Source organism: Chiloscyllium plagiosum, unplaced genomic scaffold (assembly GCF_037043375.1).
Source record: "Chiloscyllium plagiosum isolate Xiang-an unplaced genomic scaffold, Cpla_swu_hap1 HiC_scaffold_7, whole genome shotgun sequence".
NCBI lineage: Eukaryota > Metazoa > Chordata > Chondrichthyes > Orectolobiformes > Hemiscylliidae > Chiloscyllium > Chiloscyllium plagiosum.
In genome coordinates, this window is record NW_028270145.1 from 19689992 (window position 1) to 19712379 (window position 22388).

The 22388-nt window shown below is 38.4% G+C and overlaps 1 protein-coding gene across 12 annotated transcripts in view; it reads left to right on the plus strand.

The window, feature by feature from the left end:
* hdac4 (histone deacetylase 4) overlaps positions 1-22388 on the plus strand; it is a 528171-nt gene that overhangs the window by 300163 nt on the left and 205620 nt on the right. For all 12 annotated transcript variants that reach the window (XM_087988782.1, XM_087988780.1, XM_087988779.1 and 9 more), the window contains 2 exons: positions 9194-9435; positions 17869-18019. In XM_087988782.1, the coding sequence (XP_087844908.1) occupies positions 9194-9435; positions 17869-18019 (393 nt within the window). The remainder of the gene's footprint in view (positions 1-9193; positions 9436-17868; positions 18020-22388) is intronic.

Here is a 22388-nt window from a genome sequence, read left to right on the forward strand (position 1 = left end):
TTTGGCTGAATTTTGAAACGTGCATTACTGTTCAGGGTTTTAAATGTTAAGTTACTGTCAACAGAATGATTTGGTAACAGTATAGGGTGGCACTCTTCATGTGGGTTAGAGGGGAAATTGGTCATGAGCATTTAGGTTATAAAACTATTCCAGCAGTGATATAGCCACATTTTCATGAAAAATATTTCTGTTGTTTGTGAAAGCAGTCATTTGTTCAGTATGTAATGATAAATTCTTTGTTCTGGGAGGCTGATTTTGAATTCTCAGTACATTGGTCCTTTGTAGTCCACATCCTGTTTACTTTTTGTGAAACTGATGACAAAATAGCAAGTGGAAATAGAAAACAGGTGTTATCACACAAAGATTCCATACACTTTTTTTTAAAAAATCATTCAAGTCTTTGGCGGGATATACTGGATTGTCTTTTCATTTTTTTTTCATTTTAGTTCTGTCATTTTTATATTTAGATAGCAGATTTTACAACTTTTGTAAATTTGATTGTGCCGAGTTGAATATCTGTACTGATTTTCTTACGACATGCATTATGTAGGTAAAGGATTTGAATCTCTACTGCCTATTAAGTGCATTTTTACCAGGTGTCATCGGTGAATATGATTTTTTAAAATGTTTTATGTTTCAGCAAATCTGTACTACTGTCTAATGACAGTATCATGTGAGAATTTCAAAATGTCGAGCATTTATTTTTCAAAATCAAATCTGTTTATCTGCATCCCTAAAAAACACATTCAAAAGTTCCTAAATTGTCTTAAATATAAATTGTGCCATAATGAACTACAAAAGGAATGCATGTCATTTCTGGTGTAAAATTCCATGGATATGCAAGATATTTAAAAAATAAATTTTGGTATTGGCTGGAGCCTCGAAATTTGAAGGTGTATTGTTTGTTTTTGTGGTGCTAAAGAATCCAATATGGGTAGACCATTGGCAGCCATTGCTAAGTTGGTCAATGTCCATATTACAGAAGAGGAAGTGCTGGATGTCACGCATAAAAGAAGATAAATCCCCAGGACCTGATCAGGTGTACCCTAGAACTCTGCAGGAAGATAGGGAAGTGATTGCTGGGCCTCTTACTGAGATATTTGTATCATCGATAGTCACAGGTGAGATGCCAGAAGACTGGAGGTTGGCTAACGTGGTGCCACTGTTTAGAAGGGTGGTAAGAACAAGCCAGGAAACTATAGATCAGTGAGCCTCACATCAGTGGTGGGCAAGTTGTTGGAGGGAATCATGAGGGACAGGGATATACATGCATTTGGAAAGGCAAGGAGTGATTAGGGATAGTCAACATGGCTTTATGCATGGGAAATCATGTCTCACAAACTTGATTGAGTTTTTGTAGAAGTAACACAGAGGATTGATGAGGGCAGAGCAGTAGGTGTGATCTATATGAACTTCAGTAAGGCGTTTGACAAGGTTCCCTATGGGAGACTGGTGAGCAAGGTTAGATCTCATGGAATACAGGGAGAACTAGCCATTTGGATACAGAACTGGCTCAAAGGTAGAAGACAGAGGGTGGTGGTGGAGGGTTGTTTTTCAGACTGGAGGCCTGTGACCAGTGAAGGGCCACAAGAGTCGGTGCTGGGTCCTCTACTTTTCATCATTTATGTAAATGATTTGGATGTGAGCATAAGAGGTAGAGTTAGTAAGTTTGCAGCTGACACTAAAATTTGAGGTGTAGTGGACAGCGAAGAAGGTTACCTCAGATTACAACAAGATCTTGACCAGATTGGCCAGTGGGCTGAGGAGTGGCAGATGGAGTTTAATTTAGATAAATGTGAGGTGTTGCATTTTAGAAAAGCAAAACTTAGCAGGACTTATACACTTAATGGTAAGGTCCCAGGGAGTTTTGCTGAACAAAGACACCTTGGAGTGCAGGTTCATAGCTCCTTGAAAGTGGAATCGCAGGTAGATAGGATAGTGAAGAAGGATAGTGAAGTGTTTTTCCAGCACCACATTTTTCAACTCTGGTCTCCAGCATCTGAAGACCTCACTTTCTCCTAGTGAAGAAGGCATTTGGTATGCTTTCCTTTATTGGTCAGAGTATTGAGTACAGGAGTTGGGAGGTCATGTTGCAGCTGTACAGGACATTGGTTAAGCCACTGTTGGAATATTGCTTGCAGTTCTGGTCTCCTTCCTATCGGAAAGATGTTGTGAAACTTGAAAGAGTTCAGAAAAGGTTTACGAGGATGTTGCCAGGGTTGGAGGATTTGAGCTATAGGGAGAGGTTAACAGGCTACGGCTGTTTTCCCGGGAGCATCAGAGGGTGACCTTACAGATGTTGATAAAGTCATGAGGGGCATGGATAGGATAAATAGACACTTTTCACTGGGTTGGGGATTCCAGAACTAGAGGGCATAGGTTTAGAGTGAAAGAGAAAAGATATAAAAGAGACCTAAAGGGCAATCTTTTCACGGAGAGAGTGTTACATGTGTGGAATGAGCTGCCAGAGGAAGTGGTGGAGGCTGGTACAATTACAACATTTAAAAGGCATCTGGATAGCTATATAAATAGGAAGGGTTTGGAGGGATATGGGCCGGGTACTGGCAGGTGGGACTAGATTGGGTTGGGATATCTGGTCGGCATGGACGAGTTGGACCGAAGGGTCTGTTTCCGTGCTGTACGTCTCTATGACTCTAATTGACCTTCTCCACTGTTATCCAACTAGATGGGACTGCATTCGTCTGGTTCCAGCCAGAAAGTCTGCTGTAAGGGCTTCTCATCCTGCTCCTCCACTTCGAATCTGGTGTGTCTTAAGGATCTATCCCTGTGCTCCTCTTATTTGTTGTTTGATAGCATCATTTGGAAAATACATCTTGGTTTTCACTTGTATACTGACGACACTCAACTCCACTTTACCATCATTTTTCTTTGACTTCTTCACCTTGATTTCCCTCCCAACCCCTATCTGCATTCCATAGGGACTGTACCCTCGGTGCCTCTCTGATTAGGTCCACACTCCCCACCAAATCCCTCTTCACACTTGGCACCTTTCTCTGCTGCCATAAGAGGCACAAACCCTGCGCCCACACCTCCCCCCTCACCTCTATCCAAAGCCCCAAAGGATCATTCCAAATCCAGCAGAGATTTACTTGCATTTCCTCAAACCTCATTTACTGCATCCGTTGCTTTCGAAGTGGTCTCCTCTACATCGAAGAGACATAGCGCAAACTTCTGGAACATTTCAGGAACATCTCTGGTCTGTATGCACTTACCAACCCCACCTTCCTAAAGCCATCTATTTCAACTCCCCCTCCCAGTTCCCCCATGGCATGTTTATTCTGGGTCTCCTCCTCTGCCTAAACTAGAGGAGGAACACATTGTCTTCTGCCTCGGTAGCCTACAACCACATGGACTAAACATTGAATTCACAATTTACAATCTCACCTCCCCCCACCCTATCCCAGATCCAACCCTCTGACTCAGCTCCACCCTCTTGACCTGACCTACCTGTGCATCTTTCTTCCTACCTATCCACTCCACGCTTCCCAGCAATTTATCACAGTCACCTCCTACCTTTGCCCACCTATTTCCCCAAGCCCCACCCCTCCCCCATTATTTCCCAACCCTCTTTCCTCTCCCCAGTCCTGATGAAAGTTAATCCCAAAATGTCAATTGTCTTGCTCCTCAGGTGTTGCCTAACTTGCTGTGCTTTTTCCTGTGCCACACTTTATCGACTTCTCCATTGTGTTTAAATTGTCGCACTGTTTGTTGACATTCCATACCAAATGAGTCAAGTTCTCTCCAGTTCAATGATGAAAGATTAAAAAAGCACATTGTTTTGGACCTCACCACAAACGTTTAGATTAGATTCTCTACAGTGTGGAAACAGGCCCTTCGGCCCACCAAGTCCACACTGACCCTCCAAAGAGTAACCCACCCAGACCCATTTCCCTCTGACTAATGCACCTAACACTATGGGCAATTTAGCATGGCCAATTAACCTGGCCTGCACATCTTTGTGACGGTGGGAGGAAACCGGAGCACCTGGAGGAAACCCACGCAGACACGGGGAGAATGTGCAAACTCCACACAGCCAGTCACCCGAGGCTAGAATCGAACCTGGGACCCTGGTGCTGTGAGGCAGCACTGCTAACCACTGAGCCACCGTGCCGTCCATTGTTCCTTAACACCTATCACTAGCAATTACCTGAAATTGAACCAGACTGTTTGAAGTCTTGGTGTCATATTTGGCCCACACCAGCTCTAAGACTTCCACTGTTTTGCCCACCTTTGATCTTGACTTAGCTCATATGTTGAAACTTGTTTTTCTTAAAAATGTTAATTTTACAACACATTCCTGGTTGGTCTCCTATGTTGTACTGTCTGTAAACTTGAGGTTATCCCATAATGTGCAGGTCTTAACTCACATTTCCCCTATCATCTCTGTCCTGGCTTGTTTGTAAAATTCTCACATTTGTTATCAAATGCCTCTATTGTCCCATCCTCCCCATCTCTGGAAATAGTGAAAGTCCGATCCCCTATCCAGAGAGGGATGTTATTAAACCCAAAAACCAAATGAAATCAGAATCTGCCAGCATCATTAAAGTATTTAAATGGCTAATTGCCTCTTTAGGTTAAGCTGTTTACTGCTGTACCAATTCTTTTAAAACCTAAATAAATTTGGGAGATTTGAAGATGGCTTGAGGTCAGATTTCAGATTTTTAAAGTGTTAAGAGTGCTTGCGCAGAGATTTAGCCCTCTTTGGCTTAGTGAGGTTTCTTGAGTCTGATTGAGAAGTATTGCTGCTACATACTGTACTCACACAGATCCTGGGTGCCCTGTGGAGGCAGCTGAGCTGCTTAGATTGATGATTGCAATTTGCAGTCTAAGTGCCCACAGAATCTGTGGAATAATGTAGTAAACCATGAGTCCTGTTCCTATATTTTAAAATAAACTGTTCCCCTCGAGCATATAGTGAAACAGAATGTTTATGGCAATAGTTGTGCAGTGATTTTGACACCAGCTGAAGAACCAAGAGATTGCAACTTCACTAAATTATGGATAGACAGGAAAAATGACTGGAGAGTGCTGGTTGCTGTAAAAACAAAAGTTGACTAATAGCCTCTTAAGAAGAGAAATACATGTAGTTTTAGCCCACAGAAGAATCAAACACTTGACTCTGAACGTGCTCAATAAATGGCCAGTAAATGCTTCCTGCTTAGCATTATCCACATCCTAGGAATGATTTTACGGTGGGAGACTGCACTTATTCCTGGGCTGCTTAAAGGGTCAATAATGGATCCCCCACCCTAACCACCACCACAAACAAGAACACATACGTTTTGGTGATAAAATTTCACTGAGTTTCGTATTTGAAATGACTTGACGTGCATACTGAATAAAGACAGCAAGCTTATGGTTAACAATCCCATGATCTAGCATTGCTGATGATTGTTAAACCCTTGTCCTCAGCCCAAGAATGCTCAGATGCTATCTGAATGCAACTGCATGTTTTGGTTAACCCACCAAGTGTTAGAATGCCCCCCTCAGAATAGTCATGCCATAGGACATGTGTATATTTCCATTTAAAAAAACATTTCCTTGTCAGTACCTCTGCTCTTCCTGCTAACAGTTCATTGGAATGAGAATCAATAGTGAAAGAAGATGTTACAAATAAACAAATTTTACAATTAAACAGCAGATGAAATGGGCATAAACGTAAGCAGTTCTCTTTATCCCACAACAATCTCCACCGTACTAATATTTTCAACAGTGGCAGGTTCTCTTCAACGTACTTTGTTCCATTGAGGGAATGGAAGATCTTCAATTGTATTGAGTCATATATGAACCTTGAAAGGTCAAACATTTTTTTTTGACATTAATTATGCTTCAAATGCAAATTCAAAAAATTGAATTGCTTTCTTAACCTTGGTTAGTGTGCGATTATCTTGTGTTCAACAACTTGAATATCTTTGAATAATAAGCTCATTCTTAATCCATTGATAAATGTATGTAGAGTAGTGTTATTGTTCTGTACATTTTCTAGTAAATGCACTCAATATATATTTGCAAGACTGAAATGTTGTTTTCCTCAGAAAGTAGATTTGTTGATAATGGTTGTTTTTAAAAATTGCCTTCCTCTGTGTCGAACAGATTTGAGTCCCCTTAAAATCATAAATAAAGGGTCGGAAGTGTGCCATTTGCCTATTCAAGTTCCCCATGGTCATATCGGATATGATTGTGACCTGAACTCCATTTTCCTGTCCCCCACCCAATAACTTTCAACTTCCTTGAGAGAGATCAAAAGTCTCTCACAATTGTCATAGAGTCAATTAGCATGGACAGAGTAAAAAAATCACACAACACCAGGTTATAATCCAACAGGTTTATTTGAAATAATCCTTTGATTTTTTACTATAAATTCTGTGTCTGATGTATTCTCTCACACTAGATGCCTGAGGAAGGAACAGGGACTCCGAATGCTTGCGGTTTCAAATAAATGTGTTGGACTATAATCCGATGTTGTATGAGTTTTGACTTTATCCCCCACAGTCCAACACCAGCACCTCCACAATGCAGCAAGGAAACAGACCCTTCAGTCCAACTCACCCGTGCGGACTAGATATCCTATTTTTACCTAGTCCCATTTGCCAGCATTTAACCTATATCCTTTTAAATCCTTCTTATTTTCTTGCCTATCCAGATGCCATTTAAATGTTGTAAGTACACCCGTCCCCACCATATTAGCGTGATGAAGATAAATTGTCTGATTATCAAGGATGTTTTAGCCATACCTAATGCTAACATTCCTCAGGTCAACATGATTGCATTGCAGCAGTCCATCCACTGTTTCCTACTATGCCAATTTTTTTTTCTTGATTTCTGATAAAGGACTATTGGCCTTGAACCATAAGTCAGTTCTTTTCTCTCAAGATGCTGTGAGAGTTAGAGTTTCACCTGCACTTTGTTATCGTTTCACATCCACAGTGCAATTATTTTCTTGCAAGTTTTAAACAGAGCTGAGTTGTTCTCTACTGAAACTTTTTTTTAATAGACTTTCAATTTTGAGATCCAGTTGGATATCAAATTTGCATCATCTGTCATTTCCACATTAACACTTTAAGAACATTCAATGTTTCTGTATATCTAATTAGTGGCAAGGTTATTTTTTCAATACTCTTTCAGCAATAATTAACTATTCTGTTGTCACTGTTGTTGTGAGGTTTTGATCATATGAAATAGAAGTAGGCATTAACCTCTCAGCCCAAGAGTTGCTCTGTTATTCATGAAGATCATGGCTGATCTATTTACTCTACATTCTTGTCTACCCGTGAAACTCATCATCACTCAACTTGTCAAACATCTATCATCTTCTGCCTTAAACATTCAAGGAATCTGCTACCACCACCTTTTACAGCTTCTGTGAGAAGATTTCTCATCTCTTAAATGGGTGACCCCTTGTTTTGTCAATTGTGACCTCTAGTTCTAGAAGCTCCAGAGGAGAAAACATTTTTTCCACAACTACTTTGTCAAATCCCCTTAGGACCATCTTGTTTCAATCAAGTTGCCTCTTCATTTTCCAAACTCTAGATACAAGCCTAGTCAATCCAACCTTACTCATAAGACACCTGTCTATTTGAGGCATTAGTCTAGTAACCCACCTTAAATACAATGATATATTTCCTTGTTTAAGAAGACCACGTTGAATCAATTTGTGCACAGTACTCCAGATGTGGTCTCACCAAATCCCTATGTATTGAAACAGAACCTCTTTTGCATATATTTTTGGAATTCCTTCCTCTTGTAATAAATAATATTGTTGGCTTTCCTAATTAATTGATTTATTTGCAAGCTAACCTTCTGCGATCCAAGGACTGGGACACTGAGATCCCTCTGACCATTTAAAAAATGTTTATTGTCCCTGCTGAAAATGGCCTTTAGGGAAGAAAGTTTGCTATCCTTACCTGGTCTGGCCTACAAGTGAATGAATAAAAAAAAGGACAGCTTCATACTTTTCAACATTCTCCCCCATTTGCCAGATCTTAGCTCACTTTTGTAGCCTTCTTATGATCTCTTTATGACTTACTTTCTTATCTATCTTTGTTTCATCAGCAAATTTAGCACCCATAATTTTGGTCTCTTCATCCAAGTCATTTATATTAATTGTAAAACTCCATTCACTCGTTACATCTTGTTAGCCAGAAAATGACCCATTTATACCTAATGGTCCTGATTAGCTAGTCAATTTTCTGTCCCTATCAATATGTTATTCCCTGCACAATGAGTATTTAGTTTCCACAATAAACTTTGCAGCTTCTATCAAATGCCTTAATTGAAGTATAAATACAGTACATCTATCATTTTCGCTTTGTCCACAGCATGTTACTACTTCAAAGAACTCTAGAAAGTCAAACATGATTTCCTTTTCACAAAACTATGTTCACTCTGCCTGAATACAGTGAAGTTTTTGAAATACCCTGTTATAATGTCTTTAGTATTAGTTTCTAACATTTCCCTGTAGCAGATGCCAGCCTATCGAACTTGTAGCACCAGCTTGTTTCCCTCCCTCTTTGAATTAGAGAATTACATTTGCTGATTTATAATGTATTGAAACCTTCCCGGAATCGAAGAAAAGTTTTTAGATTTCAATGAAGATGAAAACAAATTACCTGAGGAAATAATTATTGGAAAGATTGAAGTCTTCATTAAGATAGGTTGGAACACTCTAGAGATTAAATTATTTTCTGATTAACTTCATTCACAGAAATTTCCTAGTCTTTTCAGTCACACTGCATTTTGTTTCTGTCACATAGAAATGTTTAAACAGTCCTCCCCCTAAAATAGACAGACTGCTTCTGCACAACCCAAGTGTGTGCATGCATGTCAATTTTTCTTCAGTTTATCCAGACAAATTCATTTACAAATTTACCTTGTGTAAAATTCACTAGAATCCAGTTCCAGAGTGAACTAGTTTTGTATTCCTGTTCGTATTCTGCCCTGTGATTTACCGTACTGCTTGCTGGCATACTCTCAAAACCAGAGGCACTCAGGAATATCAAGGAAGTCAGTTGTATTTATCTGTTTACAACGGAGATTGTGTAAACTGGACATTACCTATACCTGTAGCAGTAGAGATTTTGAATTTGTGGGTGTGTTTCTTTATGATTCTGGAGCTGATAAAATCAGCATCGCATTCCAATATTTTTAATTATATTGTATTCTTTGTTTATAGTTGATATAAGCACAGCATTGCCTTCTCAAGTCCAGCCCAGTACACCAATGGATCTTCGCCTTGACCATCAATTTCCAGTGCCAGCTGCTGACCCCAACGTACGAGAACAGCAACTACAACAAGAACTCATTGCTCTGAAACAAAAACAGCAAATCCAACGTCAGCTTCTAATAGCAGAATTTCAGAGACAACATGAGCAGCTCTCACGACAACATGAAGCCCAACTGCAAGAGCACATAAAGGTAATCCAAGATATTAAAACCACACTGACCAATTCAAGCTGGACCTTTGATCTTTTTATCGTAATGGTGTATGTGTTCTGAACTCAAGTATAAGGGTGTAGTTAATTTGATACTCTGATTTCAGCTATTGTCATAGATTATTTCTAACAGCATCTTGTGTTCCTTACAACATTAAATGGAGTTATTATATAAAATGTCTCAAGGTGCTTATGAGCAGTATGAATAAAAAGGCAGAACCACAAAATGAGATATCAGAACAGATGCACAAAAAACTATCAAAAGATAAGTTTTACCGTTGAAGCGACGGGAATGACATATCGAACAATCGGAGTCTATTTTAAGGAAACAGAACTGTAATAATGACTTCCTGTTCTTTTAACACAATATGGCTATAAAGATAAACATTACTGCAGAGTTAAAGGTGTATTATGATAATAACACAATGACCATGAGTGGTCTTGGTGCTGTCAATTGAAAATTAAATCAGTAATATTATTTTGGTTCTTTATTTTTGTATAGGGCAGACACTTTTAAAAGAAAATGTAGGACAATCTTGCGCTTAAGTATATGTAATAATTAAATAGCAGCCCAACACACTTCTGTACCTGCAGTGGGAAATGATGTCCATAAGTGTCATGCTGAATATTTAATCCAGAATTACAACAGAACGTTGGGACCAGTTCTGGATCTCAACCTCACTGCAATTTTTAATGTACCAGCCATTTAAAGTCCAGGCTTACCATCTGATCGATCACAGTAGACTGGTGGGAACTGTTAGTGTGAGTGTGCAACCAGCAAGGGACACAGGAAGTTAAGTTAGTTTTATTTTTTCAAAATGGTATGTTCCCTTGGTTTGATTGAGGAGGGGCAACTGTTCCAGGGCAAGGCCAGCTCTGCCCTGGTAGCAGTTGTAGAGCTGAAAGATGGGAAATGGTCCTTCATTTGAACCACCTCCTCGCTACTTACCTCTCTGACGTTCTCCAGGTCACCGTGTATAGTCTGCATTGCTGACTAGTCCAGTCAATGTGCAACTAGGGTCTTAAAAGATGACTGAATTATATTCTGACCAGCCTCATTTGGCCACCTATTGCTTGTTGGTGGCAGTCTATCTCAGTCAAAGCGAGCCTTTCTCATTCATTTGGAATTATGGTGGGAAATTGCATAGAGATTGGCAGTGCGAAGGTGCACACTTGCTCAAATCTCATCTGGACCTCAACCTCTTTTAAATCCAACCACTTTTAAATCCAACCACTGAAGTCAGTTAAACTCCAATTATTCTGACTAAAGGTTTCCCTAGCTAGACAGTAGCTTTCTTGCACACCATAACCTTCAATGTCAGAAAAACCAAATAACTGGATTTCCTCCTCTTTTCATTTTTTTCAACGATTTGTTAGTTTTACACAGGGTGACAATGGGAATGCTGTAGACATATTAGTGAACATCCTTTTTTAATTGAGAGCAACTTCGTTCCATTGAAATGTTCCTCAGATGTAGGATTTTCTATATAAATTCAGTATGATACAAAATTATGGTCGGATTTCCCCTTCATGAAGCCATGCTAACTCTGCTTGATCATATTATGTATTTCTATATACTCTACTTCCTTTATAATAGACTTGACCATTTTGCAATAACAGACTAATTAGCTTTTCTTAAATAGTCTTCAACCATTTTTTGCTGCTAAACTCCTTCCCCAGATCACTCCAGCCAGATCTGCTCTCATTTTCTTTGTAATTACCCTTATTTAAGGTTAGCACAGTTGCTTCCAAACCAAGTTCCTCCATGTCCAATAAAAGCTAAATTATACCATGTTATGGTCACTGTTTCCGAGAGGATCTTTTACTCTGGCACCATTTATTAAACTTGTTTCATTACACATCACCAGGTCCAAAACAGCCTGATCCTTTGCTGGATGCACAATATGTTGTTCCATGACCCTGTCCCAAATGCCCCAAGGAATTCTTCGTCATAATTTCCTCTGCCAATCCGACTGTCCCATTCTACGTGAAAACTAAAATCACCAATGATTGTTACATGCTCTCATTATCTCCTGATTTATTCTCAGTCCCACCATTTAGCTACTGTTGGAGAGCCTGTTGTCTTACTCCTTCCATTGTCTTCTTTCGTTTTTTTATTTCTTGCCTTATGAATTATGAATTCTTCTGATTCAGGATCATTTCTTGCCGTTGTACTAAACTAACCTGCACCACAAATGCTACTGCACCAGCCTTTCCATCCTGCCTGATGTTTTGAAAAGTCACAAAACCCTGAATATTTAATTCCCAGCTTTGACCTCCTTGTAACCATGTCTCCTTAATGGCTGTAAGACCATACCTGTTAACCTGTATTTATGTGGTTAAATAATCTACTTTATTCCAAATATGATGTGCATTCAAATAAGGGAGCATTAAGTTTTCCTAATAGCATTTTTTCCCTCTCTTTGACCCTATTTACTGCTGTTTTCCTATGGTTGTATACTCTGTTGCTTTCTGCCCCACTCTGGGCATCATCGTCCAAATAGCTGGCCAGTAATTTTGACAAACCTTCTGGCTTTGTAAGCCTATATTCGCCTCTCCCAAATCTTCCGCCACCACTCTGGTTCTGCAGAAGTCATGCAGGGAGTTCTGGGAAAGATCTGGGTACATTTGGGAGACAGCAATGCATTCAAGAACTTTGTAACAGAAAGAGATATTGGAAATGAGATGGTAGGTAGTTTATTGGGGTGATGGGCTCGGTTATTTGTTGTTAAGAGTGATAGCAGATTTTAAGGAGAGGAGGACAACATGTGAAAAGTGAACTGTTCATAAAAACATGGGGCAAGGATAGAGAGTTGTGATATAAGTTTGTTAAGAGCAGGACTCCTGGCCAAAATGAGAGAGGGTAAAAGAGATGGGAGAGAAACGAAATAAAGATTCAAGACCAGTTTGAGGCCTTGGAGAACGTTTGATCCTGTAGGTACAGGAGTCAAGGTAATGGATTGACAGCTGAATGAATCATCTTGAACATGGATAAAGAAATCCATGAATTTCTTGCAGTTACTGGAGATGAGAGCGGATGGAGAAGGAAATGAAGAGAATTTGAAATACAAAAATTAAGTCATAAATAATTGAAATTAATTGACATTTTAGAAATTCAATAACTGTAGAGAATCATTTGCAATTGCTTCTTTGCCCACTCTTACCTGGAGTCCTGCAAAAATTGATCTTTGGTTCCCTTATATTTCCCATTCATATGCTGTTCACTTTTATCATCCAGAAACGCAATAGGTTCCGTATGTATGCCAATGTGGTGCAGCTCTATCTCTACCACTTTTTGGACACTTGATATCTCTGATCTGTCAAACTGCTGACCTGACAATATATTTTTGAATTAGCACTAATATGTTTCAATTAAACAATAATTTTTACAAAATTTGTAAAGCAATGGCAATTCAGTTATTTTGTTTTCATTTTGTGACAATCATAGAACATAGGAACAAAGTAGTACAACACAGGAATAGGCCTCTTGGCCCACTATGTCTTCACGGACCATGATGCCATTTTAAATTAATCGCATCTATCTGCATATGGTCAGGATCCCTCTCTTCCCTGCCTGTTCACGTGTCTGTCAAAATGCCTCTTCAACCTTGCTATCTTATCTGCTTCTATCACCTTCCCTGATCTGGAGATGCCAGTGTTAGACTGGGGTGGACAAAGTCAGTCACACAACACAAGGTAAGTTCACCTGATGAATGAGCGTCATCTTTCCTGGTAGTGCTTTCCAGGCACCTACACTCACTGTTTTTAAAAAAAAACTTGCCTGGCACATCTGCCTTAAACTTTCCCCCTCTCACCTTAAAACCTGGTATTTGACATTTCCGCCCGAGGAAAAAGATTCTGACTGTCCATCCTATCCATAATTTCTCATAATTTTATATTTTTCTGTCAAATTGCTCTTCAGTTTCTGACACTCTAGCGAAAAAAAATCCAACTTTGTCCAATTTCTCCTTATGGCTAATACACTCAAATCCAGGCCAACATCCTGGTAAGCTTCTTGTGAATCCTCTCCAAAGCCTCCACATCCTTCCTATAGTGTGGGGACCAGAAGTGCACACTACTCCAAATGTGGTCTAACTAAAGTCTTATACAGCTGGAAAATGATGTGCCAACTTTTATACTCAATGCCCCAACTAATGAAGGTGAGTATGCCATACACCGCCTTTACCATCTTATTCACTTGTGTTGCCACTTTTAGGAAATTATGGGCTTGGACCCCAAGATTCCTCTTGATATCACGTTCTTAATGCTTCTGCTATTTACTGTATGTTTCCTCTTGTATTTAACTTCCCAAAAAGCATCACCTCACATTTGTCCGGATTAAACTCCTTCTGCCATTTCTCCACCCAGCTTTCCAGCTGATTTATATGCTGCTGCATCATTTGATATCCTTCCTCACTATCCACAAATCTACCAATTTTTGTGTTGTCTGCAAACTTAATAATCAGACTGCAACATTTTCATCCAAATCATTTACATATATTGCAAATATTAGTGGTCCAGCACTAATCTTTGTGGGACATCACTGGGGACAGACCTCAAGTCAGACATTACCTCTCCACAACTACCCTCCGTCTCTATGGATGAGCCAATTTTGTAGGCAACTTACCAACACATCATGGATCCTGTGAGACTTAATCTTCTGACCATCCTACCATAAAGGACCTTGTCAAATGCTTCACTGAAGTCCGTGCTTTAATAAGTAGATAACATCCATTGCCCTTTCATCGTCAATCATCTTCATTACTTCCTCAAATGCCTCAATAAAATTTGTGTGACAAGACTTCCTCGCACAAAGCCATGCTGACTATCTCTAAGAAATCCATTCTTTTTCATGTGTGTGTAAATCCTGTACCTCAGAATCTTCTCCAGAAATTTCCCTACCAATGATATAAGGCCTGTAATTTCCTAGATCATCCCTGTTGCCATCCTTAAACAACATTAGCGATTCTTCAGACTTCTAGCATCTTGCTAAAGAGGATATAAAGAATCTGGCAAGCTGGAAAGATTGTTATGCAGAGAAGCTAAGCAGCTATCAATCTAGAGAAACTTTTAGTAGGAATATTGGTCTGAAATTCTCTTCAGAATTTTATGTATAACTCTTGCACTCTGAAAGTACACCAAGAAGTAGCCTTAAAAGGGGAAGGTAGGTTAATGTTTATGTATTAACCATGCTTCTAGACTCATTACTTATGTTTTTTATATCTGTTCATGGGATGTGATCATCACTGGCAAGGTCAACCTTTTTTGTCACCTCTAATTGTCCATGAGAAGGTCCTAGTGAGCTGCCTTCTTAATTTAATGCAGTCCATGTTCCAGCACAATGCCAACTATCCCACAATAATTAAAACTTGCATTTTATTCAAAAAGTCACAACACAAGGGTACTGATTTAATTTTTCATAAGCAACAATATGACCAAATCACATTGCTCTAGAATGTATTAGTATGCTGACCTGTGTATAATGTAAGATTTTTGATTATGATGCTTAATGTTGATTTTGTTTTTAAAATGTAAAACTAATATATGACCAAGTGTAATAATAGGGAAAAGGACAAAAAAGATGCAATATATATGTGTGAGACAGATCAAAAGGCACAAAGCAGGTTCAATGAAGAAAAAGCTGAATGCAAGTAAGATAACTGTAGATGGTGTTTGAGATCTCCTTTATTCTTAAACTATATTTGATTAATCTCCATCTGTGCCCATATATAAACATAGTAATTCAAGTTAAACTGATAATTAAAGAAAATTTCTATCTAAAGTACTTTGTCCCATTTATTTATTTAAGCTCAAAATATAAGTAAAGGTCACCTCTCTTAAGAGAATTTTCAGTTTACGTTTTTGATCTCTATCTTGTCAGGGAGCAACTGTTAATGTCATTTATGGGTGTGACAGGTGGTGATGATAAGCATCCAAGTGTAATGGAAGCAATGAAAATTACACTAAACCTTGAACTAGTATCACCACCAAAGTTAAACCACAGACATCTGGAGTGGTTTCAATTTACACTAATTTAACTGTCAGCAAGGAGTTAGTTTTTCCCATCTGTTGTCATTACGCAGTAACAATGAAATTGAATGAACAGCATGTGTTAAAACAATAGAAGAATGTACTTGCAATCTATAGTATATGGTATTTTCGCTATAACATATATTCCTATTCATATATTAGAAAAACAGTGAATGGGGAAGAATAGTTTGCCACAAGTAAGAAGTTCTTGTACCACAGTTTTGAAACGTGTTTTATGATGTTTAAGATATTTGTTTTCTTTTTATTGTTAAACAATAATATAAGAATTGTACTTTTTAAGGAAGTCAACAAAATGTGTTTTTAGACTGGTGACCCAATGTGACAATCCTACCCTCAAATATAGAATTACGTTTGAAGAACATATTTAGAAAATTATGTATGATTCAGTATTCCCCTTTTCTGCTTCAAAATTTAAAGTAGCGTATAATAGTAACTGCTGAGTTTCATTGAATGGAGCCACAATTAAATGGTCCCACTTTGTAACATCACTGATCATGAATGTTTTGACAAGACAGTAGTTTATTGACTGTTTTCCCTGTGGTTTATTGTGTGATAGTTATGTGCCCTAGTACAGTGAACCCTCTCAATTTCTTCACTCGGTCATGAACATAATGACCACCAGTAGCTTGTAAAAAAGCATTGCAGAATATTTCAGGAAGCTCAACATTATCTAAGATAGAGCAGCCCGTTTAATTAATCAGGCTAAATTCAGTATACATCTTTTATAACACCTGCCACTGTGGCTATAGTATCTGCTATCCAAAGGATAACAACAGTACTGTATAGCCAAGAAACTCTGCCATTGCAAAGAACAAGCAGCAAAACGATAGCATGGCAGCACTTGAAAATTTCCCTCCAAGTTACATATCATCCTCAGTTGTATGTATGTCATCTCCTTCATGATCACTGGATCTCCATCTTAGAACTGTACTCCTAACAACATCAGATCACCACCATTAGACCGAAGTACCTTTAGTCATTCTGAGAGAAGATTCACGACTACCTATGCCGGACAACTAGGAAGAATTAATAAACGTAGCTTTGTTAGCGCTGTTTACACTCTGAGAACAGAAAAGAAACTAATTTTTAAGCAATGGTTGTCTAAATAAAACTCTTGTTAGAGCTGATGCAAAACTAATCATATCATTAAAGCCAATCCGAAGTCACAACCTCTCACCACCACCGTTTCTTTAATTTACCACCATTTACCCTACCTATGGAAAACTCTCCATTGACAGTTTTGCAACAGGGTAGAGACAACCAACCAAGTTTGTCGATATATAATAAAACATTGCCTGTTTTCCCTGTGGTTTATTGTGTGATAGTTGATGTGTCCTAGTCCGGTATATGATCCACTGTTACGGAACCAAAAATGGCAAGAGCAAAATTGACTTCCACCTTGTGGGTGGGCATTATTCTTTTCTGACATACTCGGTACTGTTGAGTTGATGTAAATTTTGATGCAAATAGGCTGTACTTCACAGATTTGAATATTACAGAAGGATGCTTGCCTGAAACAAATCACACAGTTTGATTTTTGTTTAGATTAGATTAGATTCCCTACGGTGTGGAAACAGGCCCTTCGGCCCAACAAGTCCACGCTGGCCCTCCGAAGAGTAACTCACCCAGACCCATTTCCCTCTGACTAATGCACCTAACACTGTGGACAGTTTAGCATAGCCAATTCACCTTGTTGGTTGTAATGTAGAAACTGTCATAAATTTTGCAGTTACAGTAGATTTAGTGCTGTAGAGAAAAGATCAGTTATTATATCATTGAAATGTAAACATAAACCACTTACTGAAGGATATTATTAAGCTAGAGAAAATTCAGAGAAGATTTACTAGGATGTAACCGGGAATGAAGAGTTTGAGTTATAAGGATAGATTGGGACTTTTTTCTCTGGAATGTAGGAGGTTGAGGGGTGACCTTGTAGAGATTTATAAAAACATGATGGATGGAGATAAAGTGAATGGCAGAAGTCTTTTCCCTAGGACAGGGGATTTTAAGTGTTTGGGCATATTTTTAGGTGAGGGGAGAAAGATTTAAAGAGGACTGGTTGGGCCAGGGGGCCTGTTTCCACACAGTAAGGAATTTAATCTAATCTAAGACATGAGAGGCAACTTTTTTACGCAGAGAGTGTTCATGCGTGGAATGAACTTCCTGAGGAAATTGTGGATGCGGGTACAGTTATAATGTTTGGATATTTGAATAAGTACATGAATAAGAAATGTTTGAAGGGATATGGGCCAAGCACAGGAAAATGGGACAAGTTTAGTTTGGAATTTGGCATGGACTGGTTGGATCAAAGGGTCTGTTTCCATGCTGTATGACTCTGTGACTCTCCCTGTTTTTGTTTTTTAAGCACCAGCAGGACTTGCTTGCATTGAAGCACCAACAAGAAATTTTGGAACAACAGCGTAAACTAGAGCAGCATCGTCAGGAGCAGGAGATGGAGAAACAACACCGAGAACAGAAACTCATGCTGCTAAAGAATAAAGAGAAAGGAAAAGAAAGTAAGAAATATCACGTTTGTTAAACATTGATAGAAATATCCAGCAAAGTATATGGCTAAAAAGAGTTTCATTGAGCCAATAGTTGAAGTTGCAAGTTAAAAACATGTCTACAAAGCATTTAGATATTCTTAATTCTGAATTTTAGTCCTGCATTTGTTTAGCAGTTCATTTTAATGCTGACTTTAATTATCTGAACTCTGATTAGGAGTTAATTTGTTTCTGGTTCAGAAAGATATAATGGTGCAGTACACGTATTCCCTGCAGTTCTCCAGCTTGGCTAAGTGTATTGGCACTACTTTTGTAGTATTTATGATGTTGATAACTGAATCATTTGGTCATTTTATCAAAGAGTATTTCTATTAGTATTTTATTAAAATCTATTTACAATATAATAATGATATACAGAATAGAACTTTTACTCTTGAATACGTCCTCGGTTTTGCTTACTGTGAACCTGTTATCTAACAGAAGAAAAATTGAGGAAAATCTTGTGGTGTTGTATGTTCCTTTGGCTTTTCAAATTTTGTAGATCACAAAAACCAAGTTTAATTCTTTTTGAAGAGTGAGTTATGCACCAAATTAACAACATACCCAGTTTTCCTTTGTTTATTCAAAAGTACCATTATTAAAGATCTTTCCTGCAGTTTATATATGAACATAACTTTTGAACAGATTAATGAAGGGCAAGTATATCCTGAAATCAAAAATTAGGCTAACACCTTAATCTATAAACACAACCTCTTGGAATGGGCACTGCAGTTTAGTAACTATATCTTGGATCTGCAAAATAAAGTTCTAATTAAAGGTCATAGATAAACAGTGAGTTCTAAGATTGCATTTGAGTTTATACAGCATGTTTGTGATCTGGGAGTTTATAGCAATGAGAAACAAATAACATTTATGTTCACTGATCTATGGGATTAAAATTGCAAGGGTATTTTGTGTGGTGGCTTTGTCAATTGTATGTATATTATTGCCATTGAAACTCTTGTGTTGATGTTCAGTTTATAGTTAGCTCATCTGAAAGGTATATACAAAGCATTTGAGCATGAATATAAAATGTTTTTCTCACAAATATGCAAAATAGTTGCATAGTGAATTTACTGTCTGTGTTGAGCGTTATTGCAGCTCACAATTGATGGAGGTCAAATGCCCTTGACTGTAATGAGATTACCAATTTTAATGTTGCACTTCTGAGTTGATGTGAAAGTAATGCTCAAATCTGTCTGTAATTTATCAATCTCAGTTGATGTTACCATGATGGTTATTCTGGGAAATTGAATAGGCAATTTGTAGACAAAATATTTGGGCTATTTCTAACTAGGGATACTAACTACAAACATCTCGCCTAAAATTAAGTAACCTTAATAATCCTTGCCTTCATTGTAAACTTTTTAAAATTCAATTTTTTTTAAAAATAGTAATTTATATCTGGTCATTTTTGATTATTTCCATTCACCCATGTTGTTTACACTTTTCTGTAGTCCTGCAAATCTTGCTTTGAGTCTAAGTGTTGGAGTTTTTTCACTATTTTTTGTAATTTTAACTTTGGTGCAAGTCCTTGCTGATCTCACCTAAATTCAAAATATTCATCCTTTCGTAAATGAATGTAAGTAAGTCTGCACCTGTCTAATCAAGAAAATTTGATATGAGTGCTTCAAACATTTGATTGTTGCAGCATGGGAAATTATGGCTTACAGTTGTTACAAACAAATGGGAATTACCTGGAATTGTTGAATACTTCACACAGACAAAATCCAGTTAAATATATCTTTTCCAGTCTTCCATTGCCTGTCTATCAAGTCTGTTCATTAATGCAGTTTTGATTGTTTTCTCTGTTGTCTAATCATGGAAATACCCATGCTTCACTCTACTTCTAGCTAACCTATTCTTAATGTGGCTAAGAAACTCTCAGCAATGGCTTCTCCCTTCACTCCTGCACATGTTTGTCTACAGCATCCGAAAATGTGATTGTTTTATCCTTTTTTTAATTTGTTGAAGCAATATTGGTGTTGCTGGCAAGGCCAGCATTTGTTGCCCATCTGTAATTGCCCTGGAGAAGGTACTGTCAGTGGTAAAATGAGTGAGTGGTGAAGGTGATGATTGGAGTACCAGTCAAACAGGATGCTTTGTCTTGAATAGTGCCGAGCTTCTTGAGTTTCATAGGGGCTGCTCTCATTCAGAGTAAGTGGAGTATGCACTATCATGTTCCTGACTTAGGCCTTGTAGATGATGGACAGGCATTGGGAAGACAGGAGGGAAGTTTGTTGCCTCAGGATTCCTAACCACTGACCTAGTTGCTCTAGAAGCCATGATTATGTATATGACAGGTTGAGTTCATTTCTGGTCAATGGTAACCCCCTAGGATGGTGATAGTGGGGGATTCGTTGATGACAATCCTTTTGTCATTTGCACATATATTCTGTTTCCTCATGATCAATTGATTCCACACCTCTGTACTGTCAAGACTGCTAGTATAACCTAAAGTATTGATGAAGCAGAGCCTAATAACCAACTGTTGACTGTATTAAATGCCTTTGTTGTTCCCTGTCTTGAATTGATCTAAAACTATCAATATCATTATTTTCAATTCCATCACCTTCCCAAACTGTTGTCTAGATTTCACTGTTTAGAGCTTAAGCTCGTTCTCCAATTTGACCTGCAATCAAACTTCACAATATAAGTTTTATCCATCTTATAATAGTGCCTGCTACACTTGCCACAGCATTGCTTATTTCTGCCAGTCCTTGTCTCTACTGTGTCAGAAATCCTTTTTTATGATCTAGTGATTAAGTTCCCTTGTATTCTTGTTGAGCTTTCATGCTGCACTCTACCCAAACTTCTGACTGCCCTTGAATAATCAATCTTGCGCATGTTTGTGTGTCATGCCCCTTACATAGTGTGTCCCCATCCATCACTGGGTTGATAACATTGGCAGATGATGAAGTCCTTGAGTGAACACTAATTGCACACTTAGGAGCCATAATTGGTAATGAGACAGGAAGCTGTTCATGAATATTCCCACCATAGACTTAATTGTTATAGAGGCAGCAAGGTAACTGTCCCATTCTCACTTCCCCCCACCTGATTATATGTCCCCACCACCAAATTCACCATGGTACCAAGACACAAAACCTGTGACTTTCAATTCTCCAATTAGTCTCCTGTGAAGCCCCTTCTCTTCCCTCTACCATTAACAGCAAAACTATCAGCTGTCCTTGCTCTATCTATATTACTGCTGCCTGAAGTTCCCTTGGAATTTTTCTCTCTCATTTTTAAAAGCCTCTTCAAACATGCTTTGACTGTGCTTTTTATCATATCCTAACTCTTTTACTACTGCTGTGTACTTGTTTCTATCTTGTTATGGGACATGGAACCTTTACCGTTTAAGAACAGCCTATTGAAATACTTTCTGCTGCTGCTTTTATAATTCCAATTATCTGTTTACCTTAACGTCAAACACCAATCTTAATCTCGTATGTAAAAGACTGGCAGATTTTTGTGTCAGTGTTGAAACTTTATTGCTGGAACAGCACAGCAGGTCAGGCAGCATCCAAGGAACAGGAGATTCGACGTTTCGGGCACAGGCCTGAAGAAGGGCCTGTGCCCGAAACGTCGAATCTCCTGTTCCCTGGATGCTGCCTGACCTGCTGTGCTGTTCCAGCAATAAAGTTTCAACTTTGATCTCCAGCATCTGCAGACCTCACTTTCTCCTCGAAGATTTTTGTGTCAAACAGCTATTGTCGCATGCTGCTTTCCTAAGGCTTTTAAATACAGTACAGTTAATAAAGGAAATGCCAAAATCTTTATAGTTGCAAAATCATTTGATTCCTTGTCAAAAAGACAAAGCTTTCTTCTTTTTTCACAGCCATGTATTCCACAGGGATGGGAAGCCTAGCCACCCTGTACCTAAACAAGGACGCACTAAATGGCTTGTTCTAATGTTTCATTTAAGGGACAGAAGTATTACTGTAGCCTTTTTGAAGAGTAAGTTAGTTTGGTTTACCCCTGATGCTGCTCCTGGCACTTTCAAATTTTTAATAGTGAACACCAAATCTATGCTCCAGACTCCTAAACGATAGCAGCCTGAATCTACTTCATAAATTTTTCCACATCTAAAGGCTTCAGTGTTATCATATGAACAATTCCAAAATTGGTGTCCTTTTTGATTGTCTTTCATTTCCTCTGTTTCCTGTCCTTGAACTTCATCCATTAAAGCCTCTTATGTTACTCATACTCCATGCCTGCTTATTGCTTTCCTTCCATTGTCAACCTTTCTCATCTCTTCTCTGACTTTACATAGAATGCATGGTGTAGTAAGGACAAAGCTGCTTTAACATTATCAGGGCCAGTGAAAGATCTTATCAGT